This window comes from Nilaparvata lugens, chromosome 1 (assembly GCF_014356525.2).
Source record: "Nilaparvata lugens isolate BPH chromosome 1, ASM1435652v1, whole genome shotgun sequence".
Lineage (NCBI taxonomy): Eukaryota > Metazoa > Arthropoda > Insecta > Hemiptera > Delphacidae > Nilaparvata > Nilaparvata lugens.
This window is the reverse complement of record NC_052504.1, coordinates 85,563,466-85,577,729: the sequence shown is the minus strand read 5'-3', so window position 1 is coordinate 85,577,729 and position 14,264 is coordinate 85,563,466. Positions and strand designations below refer to the sequence as shown.

The 14,264-nt window shown below is 33.7% G+C and overlaps 1 protein-coding gene across 9 annotated transcripts in view; it reads left to right on the top strand.

The window, feature by feature from the left end:
- The window catches only part of LOC111053639 (NPC intracellular cholesterol transporter 1), a 94,040-nt gene that overhangs the window by 77,522 nt on the left and 2,254 nt on the right, over positions 1-14,264 (top strand). For all 9 annotated transcript variants that reach the window (XM_039419428.1, XM_039419424.1, XM_039419422.1 and 6 more), the window contains 9 exons: positions 1,204-1,458; positions 3,179-3,342; positions 4,542-4,666; positions 6,889-7,034; positions 7,871-8,073; positions 8,812-9,043; positions 10,045-10,158; positions 10,979-11,141; positions 12,782-12,904. In XM_039419428.1, the coding sequence (XP_039275362.1) occupies positions 1,204-1,458; positions 3,179-3,342; positions 4,542-4,666; positions 6,889-7,034; positions 7,871-8,073; positions 8,812-9,043; positions 10,045-10,158; positions 10,979-11,141; positions 12,782-12,903 (1,524 nt within the window). In that variant the 3' untranslated portion in view covers position 12,904. The remainder of the gene's footprint in view (positions 1-1,203; positions 1,459-3,178; positions 3,343-4,541; positions 4,667-6,888; positions 7,035-7,870; positions 8,074-8,811; positions 9,044-10,044; positions 10,159-10,978; positions 11,142-12,781; positions 12,905-14,264) is intronic.

The window sequence follows — 14,264 nt, the reverse complement described above, 5'->3', positions numbered from 1 at the left end:
GTAATCCGAACCCAATTCTGATTACCCCTGGTTACTCTGATCCCTTGATACAAATACATTAATAATTAAAAGTAGCCTCTACATTATGAACGTGATAGAGTACATGATGGGCTTCATCTAATGTTGGAATCTCAACTTTTTTGATGAAGGAATGATTGGGATATACCGGTACTAAATAATACCTATATGATCATGTCGGAGACAATTATTCCAAAGTGCCAAATAATTGCATAAAATATAATTAAAATATAATAATTGCAATTATAATGCATTATAAAGTGCCAAAATAATTATTCATTTTCTGCCTACCTATGATTAAATTATAATAGGAATATTAAATTATTTTATTCAATATTGTTTATGTTATCCTCTTCAAGAAAATAGTGTAACTAATCAATGCCAATATAATGAAAATATCGAGGAAGGTATAGTGATAATAATGCCTGGATGAATTCAAAGTAATATACGTATATAAAACGTATAAGTATATACGTATATAAAACCAAAGTTCTCTATTAGAAACAACTAGTTCTTCAAACTCCTTTATCAATCAGAATCTCGAGTCTAATTGAAAACCATCCCAAGCTAGACTAATATTGGTGGTTGATAATTTTTTTCACTTTGCTATTTTTTTCTATTCATTGCGGATGATGCCCACGTGAGCTTTATGCTTGTACTTGGGATGATCATGCCTTTGCCAGCAGGATTTAATTTCATTTGTATTTATCGTACAAAAAACTATAATCATAATAATATAATTATGAACATGGAGGAGAAACTAGGTTTAGCCTGTACCTTTTCTCTTTCTATTTTTGATAAAAAGTTCATGTTGTCTAGTATTAGGCTATGAAATCACATATTTATTGCCACTTAATTTTCGGTCCAGAAGTACTTATAGTTATCTGAAGATTTTGAAGGTTGAAGTAAGAAATAGAATAAATGAATGTACCAGAGAAACCAATGAATTGAAAACTTGAGAAAGGATTCGAACTTACGACCAGGTAGCGCTAGCAGACTGAGGCAAACTAAACTATAACGACTTAGTCGTTTCGACTAACCTGGTCGGCAGGCCTGGATACATAAAATTATTAATGTAGGATGATGTAATAATTAAGAATTTGAAAAATAAATTGCTTTATTTCAAAATTATCGAATCATATTTATTTTATTGATTTATCAAGTATTTTGTGTATTGCTTTTTAGGAGAACAAACTGGACGTGCTCTGCTGCCTGCAGGCGTCGTCCAAGATCAAGCCAGAACGCGGCGATGGCTTCCTGTACAAGCTGTTCAAGTCAGTATACGTGCCGACGCTCATGAACAAGAAGGTGCGTGCGTGCGTCGTGGTCGCCTTCTTCGGCTGGCTGTGTGTGAGTGTGGCGGCCCTCCCTCACATTGAGATTGGACTCGATCAGGAGTTGGCGTTGTCAAGGGAGTCGTTCGTCAACAAGTACTTCAAGGTAGGTTTTTTACAACTTTACCATCAATTTGTTTTTCAATTTTGTTATCAAATTGTTTGCGAGTTCTTCGTCTTATTAAAGATGTGTATGGACTGAATCTGGATGTAAAAAATATCAGTTATCATATATTCTTCCATTTTCTCCACGTTTCTCAATCACTCTGGTTTCCATTAGTGTGTGATCACATTGGATGCGTATATGTGCAAGTGCACGCTTGGTTATGCATGACCAAGCTTGCAGATGAGAAACAAAATCTGGAAAGAGCACAATAGGAATACTCACACCGAACTCTGTCACTTGCTGCTGCGTTCAGTGTGAGCAGCTACATGCAAGTGACAACATGTTTCAATGGCACTTTTCGAAATTTGTTTTTCGGCTCCATGCATGTTTCGACTTGCACTTGTACAAGAGTGATCCAATGTGGTCACACCCTAAGGATGGGTTTGAGCGTAAATCTTGCAGTTTCCACGAATCCCATTCCTGATTATCTATACTATAAGTTAATAAAAGAAAGAACTGGCTTATACACGTATGGGATAGGAAATTTACGAATGACGCATCATCATGTCGCTGAGCTACTGGACTGATTAACTTGAAATTTTGTATATAGATTCATAATTCACCGAGGATGGTTATATGCCTATTTTCAATTCATCAAGATTCCATCACATCAAGTTTTCAGTTTGTAAAGTTTTTAATTAGTCCCTTGCGGAGCACGGTTTACCTGCTATTATACAAAAAATAGAACTGCTCCACTGGAAGAATTCAGATTTTTATGCGATAAGCACGTTTATCTGAGCTGCTATAGACGATACAGTCACGAGAAGAGGTCGTCTGGTGTAGAAGACGTCAGTTTGCCTAGAATGTTGGCTAATAATGCAGAACAGATTGCGAAAGAAACGGGCATGCTCAGTGAACTCGATTCCATTCACGCTACTGCAAATTCAATTTTCTTCCTATACATTTTTTCACGATGACTTTAAGTATCATATTTCTATAAATATTCAATATTTTTTGCAAATTGCTCCAATCTTTTCGAATAGTTTGTCATTCATTATTTACATGTCGGATGAATTAAAAATAGCATCGGAGACAATAAGCCATTACCTTGTACAACCCAAGGATCATTAATGAAAAGTCATAATTGCCAAAAACAACATATACAAAAAATAATTAATAATATCTGAACTACGTGATAATGATAGAAATAACTATCTGAATATTCTATTATACTTTTAATAGAACATGATCTCACTGCCGGAAACAGCACATACAGAAAATAATAAATAATATAAACTTCGTGATAATAATAGAAATAATCATCTGAATTTTTTATTATACGCGTTCTAATAAGAGTACATGAGTATGTTATGTACTTCCAGAGAAATCTCCTATAATTAATTATTAATTATCTTTATTAATTATTAATTATATTTATTATCTGCTATTATTAATTCTGTGGTACTACCCCAGCAAGTTGTGCCATGGTTGAGCCTAGAGTGTAAAAGCGCGGATAAATTTGCCTTATGACACTCAATGAACACAGATTCCTCAGAAAATAGAATTTACACATGAATAGTTTTCAAGATACAGGATATGCTTCTTGAAGCTGAGCGTTTCATCAACAATTAATCCCAAACATCTGATAACGTAATATTTATTCGTCTTGATAGTACTGAATAATTGTTGATTCAACTATGTCAAATGCTTTTGATTGCAGTTTCTCAATAAGTTCCTGTCGATCGGCCCCCCAGTCTACTTTGTGATCACGGAGGGACTGAATCTGTCCGATTACCGGGTTCAGAATCTGATCTGTGGCGGCCAGTACTGCAATCCTGACTCACTCACTGCCCAACTCTACATTGCCTCCAAGAGCCCTCAACAGTGAGTACATATTTTTAAAAATATGCAAGTATTCGAAAACATATTTTTACAAATATGCAAGTATTCGAAAACATATTTCTAGTAGAATTCTGTTAGTAGTGTCTACTAATCTCATTTCATCTTCCCATTCACAGATTGCGACAATACAAAAGTTATTATGTATATTTAAATACACAATAACTTGAAGATGGAATGAGATTAGGTGACACTAATTCACAGATTGATTGACACTAGTGTATACAAAAATTATTGTGGGTATTTAAATAGTGTCACTTTATCTTGATTCATTTCTACTACCTCATTCATGGGCTGAGACACTATAAAAATAACATTATTTTAGTTACCAAATAGTGTGAAGATAAGATCTTATTGTATCTATTCTTACTCATGCATAGACGGTGCTCAGGCCTATGTAAAGTGATTTTTATTGAAATGTATCATGATTTTCTCAATGTCCTCACAAGGAACTATCATGATAATAATTCAAAATATACTCTTAGGTCATTGACGTGTTCATATTATATCAATAAACTTGTAACAAGGTTTATTGTAATTCAATTCATATATATTTTACTACAATATATCACAAAGTGAGGAATAACTTTTCCTTCTTCTGTGGTTATACTAATCACAAGAATTTATTTTTCTTTTTAGCACTACTGAAATAAACTATTGGAACACAATAAAAATGATCATGTACCCTTTATTCAATCACAAACAACTAGTTTCAACTTTCAAGAGCCATTTTCAAGTGTAATGGCTCTTGAAGAGTTGAAACTAGTTGTGTTGTGATAAAATAGAGGGCATTGATAATTTTTATAGTGTTTCAATAATCACAAGAAGTATGACGACTTGGTGTTAAAAGTTGAGACATTAATGACAATAATTGTTAGAGACAACTTGGAGACTTTTTCCAATATCACCACATCACCGTCACTAATAAACAGTTATAAACAGAAAGTAAGAAGGTGAATTTAAGGTAAAGTTGATAAAAGGAAGGAATATATCACTTGGACAAAAATATAATTATTGCAGTGAGGTGGTTTTCATGACTTTCCCTAGTGTTTCGTCTATCAAGCGATAACGCCAAACTAATAATATACTATATAAATAATAACTTGAGCGGAGAAGCTGAGAAGCTTTCTATAGTAATTAACTATTCAATCTCGATAGATTTGATAAAACTATTAAATTTTCAGAACATTTATTGGGCGACCTCCGTCATCGTGGCTTGACGATTATATCGACTGGGCTAGTATCGATTCTTGCTGCATGGAGTTCGATTCTAATCGAACCTTTTGTCCCAGCCTGAGAAGCGCTGATAGTAAGCATTCACCATTCTCACAATATTTTTTCAACTTTTATTTGTAACTTTTTAATAATTTTAACTTTTTATCATTTGTTAGGAATTTTTCGAAAGTCATGAAAAACAACACAATTCCTTTTATAGCTGCGTTTACACCAAAGTCATTAACAAAATGTTAATATTCTAATAGCTTAGATTCTATTAGATTGAACGGAACTTGACAAACACATATTTTCATCATGTCTGTGTATGATAAGTTATGTTCAATCTAATAGAATATAAGGATTAAGTTATTAACATTTTGTTAATAACTTTGATGTAAACGCAGCTTATGTGTTCTATATAGGAGTTCCTATTATGTGTTCATGAGTTCATATGAGTTCCTATTACTATTATGAGTTCATATGGGTTCTCATAAATCCCATCCTAACTACTTTTTCCCTACCGTATGTTGTTTTGTATCTGTCAATTTTATTTTCTACTAGCCGGCAGGCTCGCTTCGCTCGCCATATCCGTCTAGCCAGGGGGCTCCGCCCCCTGGACCCCCGACTGGATTGTCCAAAAATGAGATCAGCGGCTCGCTTCGCTCGCCTGCATGTAGACCTCAGCGGAACCTCTGTAACGAATTTGAACGTATTATGTCAATTTGATCTCGAAAAACACCTGTTACTATATGGACTCAATTCAACTTAATGCCAACCTGACAAAATTTTTAATTTAGTTACCAGAACAACTGTTTCGAAGAGGTACTCTCTCTAGATTATAGTTCTATATTATCATATGGTATGGACATTTCAATTATAATTATTTCAAGATATTGGAATAAGAAGAATATACATGCTAAAAGACGAACTTCAAAGGCTTAAAAACCACCCTTAGAGTTAAAATATCGCCAAAAGATTTCTAAGTGCGCCTCTAAAGGGCCAGCTGAACATACCTACCAAATTTGAACGTTTTTGGTCCGTTAGATTTTTAGTTCTGCGAGTGAGTGAGTGAGTGAGTCAGTAAGTCAGTGAGTGAGTGCCATTTCGCTTTTATATATATAGATAGAAGAAGATTGAACCTACATGAGCAAAATTATCACTAGACACAGATATGTTGTGGAATTCCCAAATATTAAGGTGAAATGAATAAGATATTGTCAGTTCCACATTTAATTGAATAATATACCTTATACATTTCATCTTGATAATTATTTACTCTACTGTATTAAGCCTTTTAATGGGAAAACTATATCTTTGGAACTAAACAAAATTAAAAAACATGTACATTTTGCTATGAATCAAATACAATATTAAATGGAGTGATTTACGATATTAAATGAGTGAGTACGATGCGATTTGTGGTTTTGATTCGACAAATTCCTATTTCGACTAGTAAATTGACGTGCGACAGAATTCCTTATGTAAACGCATCCAATGTGATCAACACGTTACCCTCCCTAACTGTAAACAGGTCTTCACTCATCGCAACTGCTACCATGAATTTGATGTGACCTTCACCAGGTCAAAACGATCGTCACTGCTTTTTCACTTCATGACTGTTTTAAATTCAAGTTAAGAATGTTATCTATGTAATATAATAGAGAAACAATAGCAAAAGTAGATATCCCATGGTTTAGGGCGTTTATATCGCAACTTTTACTGTTATCTCAAGCTGATATTCCACGTAGCTCTTTCCTGTGAAGCTTTATGACGCTGGTAGTCTCTCATATTGTGCCGTTCAAACACTCTTATCCGGTCAAAACAGTAAAAATCGACAGTAATCGGCTTGAGATAACAGTAAAAGTTGCGACATAAATGCCCTATACCATGGGATATCTACTTACGCTATTGTTTCTCTATGGAAATATAATAAAGGAAATAGGAAAGAGCTGGCTTATACACGTACGGGATGGAAAATTCACGAATGACGCATCATAAGGTCTGAACTAATAGACTGATTAACTTGAAATTTAGCATATGGATTCTTAATTACCGATGATGATTAGAGGCCTATTTTAAATTCTTCAAGACTTCAGTAGGTCAAGTTTTTAATTAGACCCTTGCGGAGCACGGGTTATCTGCTAGTAAATCACAAACTGTTCGCTAAAAACAAAATTATTGTTTTCTTGCTGTGCTGAGATCGCGAAAAAATTCATAAGAAAAAGTAAAGGGTCCATAACGTTAGTTCATCCGAATATCTACTTTGTAATGGTAGTCGATTGTGTGAAAACTCATGTAATGGAATGTTTGTTTCAGATGATTGTTTGCCTTGCAATAAGACCTATCTCAGTGGAAACATGCAGCGGCCTGATGATAGAACTTTTTCGTCTTACATCAGCTATTTCCTGCAAGACAATCCGTCGGAAGAATGTACCAAGGGAGGGCATGCAGCTTATTCGCAGGTAATTGGCCAAACAAGTAGGCACATAAAGCGAAAGTGTGAAAATGGAAGAGCCACCATTAATGGGATGTTTAACAAGAAGTTGGTGATCCAAAAAAATCAAATCAAAATTTTTATTCGCAATTCAAACAATTGAGAGTCCTTCCAAACCCGAAGGTTTTTCGGCAGGTGCCCAGTTACAAAAAACGAGCTAAAAAAGTTGAATAAACTTGGACAAAATAAGATATGTCACTAAGATGAAAGAAGTATAAGATGAAAGCATAGTAAACTATAATAAACACAATATGTGCATTTTCAATGAGCAAAGAACTATTTTGCATAGAATTGGGGTGGGGAATAGTGAACTAGAGAATCAGACACTAAAATTAGAGGTCGCAATAATATAACATGAACCTTTGACTCCCAACACATGAGACTCAACTCCAATTTTTTTAGGGTTGAGGTGAGAGTTTGGTCAGCTCGTTCTAGGCAGCCGGTACCCTCATTTCGAACAATTTTTAGACTGGCCGTATGCAAAGTGAGAGGAGAAGATATGTGTGAGAGACATTCCCACACCAACATCTCTACCACGCCAGCCACTTTTTCACCGTTTGAGAGGTTGAGGCTCATTTTATATCTGATCACATTGCAATTCGTTCCTAGATGTAAAGAAAAAGTAAAATATGAATCAGATTTATAATGGGCTGCACGATATTTCATGGTCGAAGTAGCCAATTGATTGAGGCATAAGTAAAAAAAGAATTTGTATTCCATGTATTTTACTAGTATAATTTTAGCCCTATTTTGTGTTTTTTAATTATCATTTTATTTATTTAAATTTGTCAATTTCGATTGCAGGCTGTCAACTACATGAAAGAAAATGATATAACAAAGGTCGGAGCAAACTATTTTATGTCTTTCCATACAATACTGAAATCTTCGGCTGAATACTATGGCTCAATGCGAAAGGCCAGAGAAATTTCAAAGCAACTAACGGACATGATCAACACAAACATAAAGAGCTTTGGTTACAATTCTACAATTGAAGTTTTTCCCTACAGGTCAGTACGATTTGCTGGTAGTCTTGATAAAGCATTGTTGCCAGTAACCTTGGATTCAGGAATATTGATTAGTAAAGTTAAGGAGTACTGGAGTATAAAAAATAACGAGTATAAAAAAGGAGTACTGGAATGAAAGTTGATTTAATTTCCGATAAACTTTAATTCTTAATAGTGATTGGAGATAGAATTTTAAACAATGTTTATTATACAATCTCACAATATACCGGTATTGATAAGTCTTAATTTCGTCTGATTTTTCCCAAACTCACGTTTACTGCTAATTATTACATCTTGAAAAGCATGAATCTTAGTTTGAAATTTCTACTTTATTGAAGTATTCCACTTTGTTTCATGAATATTGAAATTTCCAATATTTCTCATTACTTGCAAAAATTAATTGTCTTATATGAAGTCTTGAATTTAATTTTCATAAGATTGCTGCTGTTGAAAGAGGCTACGAAATGTCTGAGAGTTCTATTGATTATTTCTGGACATGATAAGGTGAAAATTTTGAAAATTTGTTCATGGTGATTCATCGCTTAGGGAATTCTTTGTGATAATTTTATGTTGAACATTATTGTAAAAAGGGATCAAATTTGATTCGAAGACAATATGTTAGTCACATCCACAAAAGTTCAGATTTAGAATGCAAATTGAATAATGCATCCACTCAATTGCTGCATCTTTCAAAATATCTCTTCTACTCGTATGATATTAAAACCATAATTATTGTTCCAGCATATTCTACGTGTTCTACGAACAATACCTGACCATGTGGGAGGACACCATAAGGAGTATTGGAATATCGCTGTTGTCAGTTTTCCTGGTGACACTGTTGCTGATGGGAATCGATTTGTGGTCGTCAGCAATTGTTCTAATCACAATCTCAATGATTGTGATCGATATTGGAGGCCTCATGTACTTCTGGAACATCAGTTTGAATGCTGTCTCACTCGTCAATCTAGTCATGGTAAGTCAATCAAAACTAGATAGAAATAATCCACCAAATTATAGAGGCCTACATCCAATATTTTTATTTTTTTGTGAAAGTCATGGTAAGTCAATCAAAATTAGATGGAAATAATCCATCAAATAACTATATAGGCCTACATCCAAAATTTTTATTTTTTGTGAAGTGACACAATTTTTTTCAAATAGCTTATTGATTCAAAAAAACTCCATTTGACCTGGAGAATAACTTGAAGCATAAATTCTGTTTTGAAATCATCAGAAGTACTGTACCGTTTCAAAAATATGATCTTGTTGAGATAGAACATTTGTTTCGTGTTTTGTTTTGGACTGTAAATCTATGAAAATGTGACCCATAGAACATAACCTTCATCTCTTCTCTCTATCCATGGAATCATAAATAAAAACGTTTGTATATCAATCATTCATTCCCTCATCATCACCTAGGCTTAAAATACTACTTCTAGAAAGTTGCCTTTGTAAATAAATGAATGAGTCACCGTTCCACATATTTTCAGCACATTCAAATGAACGGTTTTCATTTATCATGATAGATTTGTAATTTCAGATCTATCTTCGATCTATTTGATTATTTTTACACTATTAAATAAAACGCTCGAAAATCATAAGAGTGTAGTTTAATAGTTTTAGAATAGAATAGTCTAACAGTTTATTCTAACACTTGCTTTTTAAATATCACAGTTCTGAAATGTATTATTGAAGGGCACATTAAACAGACAGTTTTACTATCAGTTTCACACAGACTGATAAAAAATCAGTTGTGAGGCTTATTGGCAGCTTAAATATATTTCATGTAAGCTGTGGTCCTCTTGCTAAGGCAAAAAACCATACGAATATTTAATTTTTTTGTGGATGAGAGTAGCTACTACAACTACTGTTTTTCATCTAATTCAATATTGAAAACTATACACATTTTAGTTTTTGATGCCAAAGAAGGTTAATTTATTATATTATTTCTGAATTTATCGAAATTTTTTATAGGCTGTTGGAATATCGGTGGAGTTCTGCAGTCATATTATTCACTCGTTTGCCATGTCTGTAAAAGAGAATCGAATTAAAAGGGTGTCTGAAGCGCTTGTCAAGATGGGGAGCTCGGTAAGTGATTATGTATTACTTTATGTGATATTATCTATTTCTTCATAACTATATTTTGATTCATTCTGATGATGTTTAATACAGACAAAACCCACATTATAGTATGAGATCAGATTAGACTATTGAATAGTATATAAAATCTCTTAAATTGATTTAAGAAGAAACTTAAAACTACTTTAGATTAATATTGTAATGAAGGCCAATAAGCTTAGGGTCTATTGTATATTATTCAGGAGTTGCTTAGAGTCTGCGTGATCTCTGTCCTATTTTTCATGAATTATTATAATAATGTTATTAATGTTAGTGTTTTATGGATTACTTGACAGCGTAATATAGCGATCATGAAATTAGACGTAATTTAGTTCTAGCCAATTATTAGAGCTATTGTAGAGTTGCTGGAAACATAGAAAAAATAAAGACTCTTACTCATAATTACGAATAATCTGAGAATAACATTTCTATTTGTAAAGATTTAATATGGTGAACAAGAATTTTGTTTGAAATTGGTATGCAAGGAGATCTACATGGAAATGTGGTAGCCACAGACTTCAAATAGTATTATCTGATTTATAATTGCAATATTATTCTCAGACTAATTATTATTCAATTCGTTTACCAAAAAATGTTTTCTTGATTGCATTTTTCATAGATTATTACTGAATTTTTCATGGAGATCATTTTTCAACGATTCAGATTTTTTTGTAAAGAAAATGGAAAATTGTATTACATTCCAACTTGAATTTTTTGTTCTACTTTATCTTGTCTATGAAAATAATATTCCAATACACTTACCTAAGTTTACATCTTTTTTCTCCAACAGGTATTCTCCGGAATTACATTGACAAAATTTGGAGGCATCATAGTGCTGTGGTTTGCCAAATCACAAATTTTCCAAGTATTCTACTTTCGAATGTACCTGGGCATTGTACTTTTCGGAGCTGCCCATGGCCTTATATTCCTACCAGTCCTTCTTAGTTTTATAGGTAAATAAATACATCACCATCTATCAAAAATGTTTTACTGCTCTACTCTTCATAATAATAATAATAATAGCTTTATTGACATTCGTATAGAACAAAAGCCTCTCTACTTGAGGTAGCCTATTTGAGTTGGCAACAGTTTATATACAGTTATATTAAGTTTCCTTTCATTATAGTTCATTTCATAATTTTGACACTATTTTGCACCACATTTCTCTGTCTCTGGCCGTAGTGGTTCATGCATAGCCGACTCTCTGGTTCATCTCGTCCCTCCATCTTGTGGTTGGTCGTCCTCTTCTTCTCTCCTTATCCCTCGGTATCCACTCGGTGCAGATCTTGGTCCATCGGTCCTCCTGCATTCTGGCCACATGCCCTGCCCACTTCCATTTCCCGATGTGAGCCTCCTTTTGCATGTACTTCACTCTCACTCTGCTCAATACATCGCTGTTCCTCACCCTTTGACTCAGCTTGATTCCCAGGATACTGCGTAGCATTCTTGTTTGCCTCTAGTCTCTTATCCAACCTTTCTGTTAGCGCCCACGTTTGTGACCCATATAATATTGCTGGATAGACGCACGATGACAGGGCTCTCGCTTTAAAATCATTGGAGAAGTTTCCTTTGAATATATATTTTTCAACATCCAGTATTTTTCCATCCCTTGTCAATTCTCAGTTTCACTTCTTTTTCCAGTCGATTTTGAATGACAAGGTCTGCCCCAAATATACATACTCATCAACATACTCAATGATGCCGCAACTAAGCTCCACTCTCTCACTCTCTCCGAATTGGTCATTATTCTTGTTTTTTGGGCATCCAACTGGAGACTCATCATGCCACTGATTTCTAACAATTCGTTCATCATTTCTTTCAACTGATAGACGCTCTCTGCAACAATCATTACGTCGTCGGCGAATCTTAAATTCGTGAGTTTATAACCGTTGATACTCAAACCTCTATCCTCCCACTCCAGCCTTCTAAATATGTACTCCAGGCAGCAGTTGAAGATAATCGGGGACAATGGACAACCCTGCTTTACTTTATCTATCTATCTTGATATTCCTACTCTTCATAAACTAACTCGTAAATAATTATTCTTGATTGATTGCTTAATGAATACAGTATTTTATTCGATCTTCATAACTGTCCAGGAAACATCTACTAGGTGATTCTTTACCAAAATATGATAACTTTAATTATTATAGCCTACTAGACATTTCTTGGGATTTTCTGCTTAGGAATTTTCAGTAGGCTATTCTTTAATAAATTATCATATTGCATCTCAACTTCAAATCATCAGTGTTTATGCTTTAAATAAACATGATAATAAATATTAAAATGAATACGGTACCTTTAAGAGGTTACGAATTATGATGGCTTTATTATCCAACATAATATCAAAGATAAATATAAACTCTATAAAAAAAGAATAAAGTTATCCAATGATTGACAAACAAACTGATTTCAACGCATTCCTCTAGAATGTAATATTAACTCATATTGACTTGGTGTTGAGTTATGAGTAGATTTTGATCAATTTATCCTCTGAATCATTCCAATTCATATTTTATTTGTAATCATTATCTTGTTGCAAATTGCAATCTAATCTGAGAAATGTAATAGCTCATTTTCATTCTTTCTACAGGTCCACCCATGAATAAAGAAAAATTCGCCATGCATAAAAGACGAACTCTCAAACAAGAATTGGACGAGAGAAAGTCGCCAAGAGAAGAGCCGTTTGATAAATCGTTGAATCTGTCGTTGTAAGGTGAGGAGAACACTGAGTACTGTACTAACAGATAGTATGGAATTGTAATTTAGAGAGCATGGTATAAAGTATAATTATTAGATAATATTATGTAGACTGTAGACATATTTGTCCAATTATACAGTATAGAGTGGCGCAGGGAAAAGGAAAATGTTGATATTATTACATTCCCACAAAAAAAATAATAAAAAAGTACAACGAACGGGAGATTTTGAAAAAAGTAATTTCTACGAAAAAATCATAGAACTAGTTCTGTAGATTTCTTACGTAATGACATATTATGCCATTCAAGTTACTACAATGAAAATCCTCAAAAGTAGCTTTCATCTTTTTAAGATGATATCGGAAAGAAGAGATCCACATCCCGTTGCGTCTTGCAATGAAGCAGGGAAAATCAGAAATATTGTCATTTTCATGAATAATTCATAAAAATGTAAATTACTAATGAAATTGCATGTATTCATGGTCAAACAGTTCAAAAATGCGCTATGCATGGTTTCAATCATTCAACAATCTGTTCAGATAGGCCTAGCGATATCGAACAAATGCATACTTGTAGGCTCGCTGATTTTAGAGCTTGACCTCTTTAAAACCGGTCTCAACTATTTTACATCAACATTCAAATAATGCATTTTTATCTTGAATTCTCTGACTTGGGATGACTTTGAAAACATGATATCTGTACATTTCTGTGAGGGGCTTACATAAACATTTTCTACATTAATAAATTTTATTAAATGCTATCTATAATCTCAAAGTAGAATGTTCAATTTTTCTGAATCGTAGATTTGCTGATTGACAGAATTCTGTTGGGATTTCATTTTTCTGTCGACTCTTCCGACAAAGTAAAAAAAAACCGCCAATTAAAGCTCCCCTGAAAAATGGAGATGTCATATTATGTCTTGTCATGTTATTGTGAGCAACGAGTTGGGTAGCCAGAGTAGGCACGGAACTGTTGGTGTTTGAATGCAGTGTATACAGATTATAAATAAACTAGTAGTTCTGTGAACAGTAGAACTCACGCAGTATTCTCATCCACAAGTACCTGATTGAAACTATAGACCTTATGGAAATACAGCAATAGACTGGCTTCTCCACACATCTGTGTAATCACTTGTCAGCTGATTTATGATGAATAATTCTATAGTCTGATTTTTACTCTAATATTGGCGTATGAAGGAGGCTCCTTTTTCCTTTTATATTATCCTTGAAATGCAAAATTTCCAAAAACCTTGTATATATGTCGACGCGCAATTAAAAAAGGAACATACCTGTCAAATTTCATGAAAATATATTACCGCGTTTCGCCGTAAATGCGCAACATATAAACATTTAAACATTAAGAGAAATGCCAAACCGT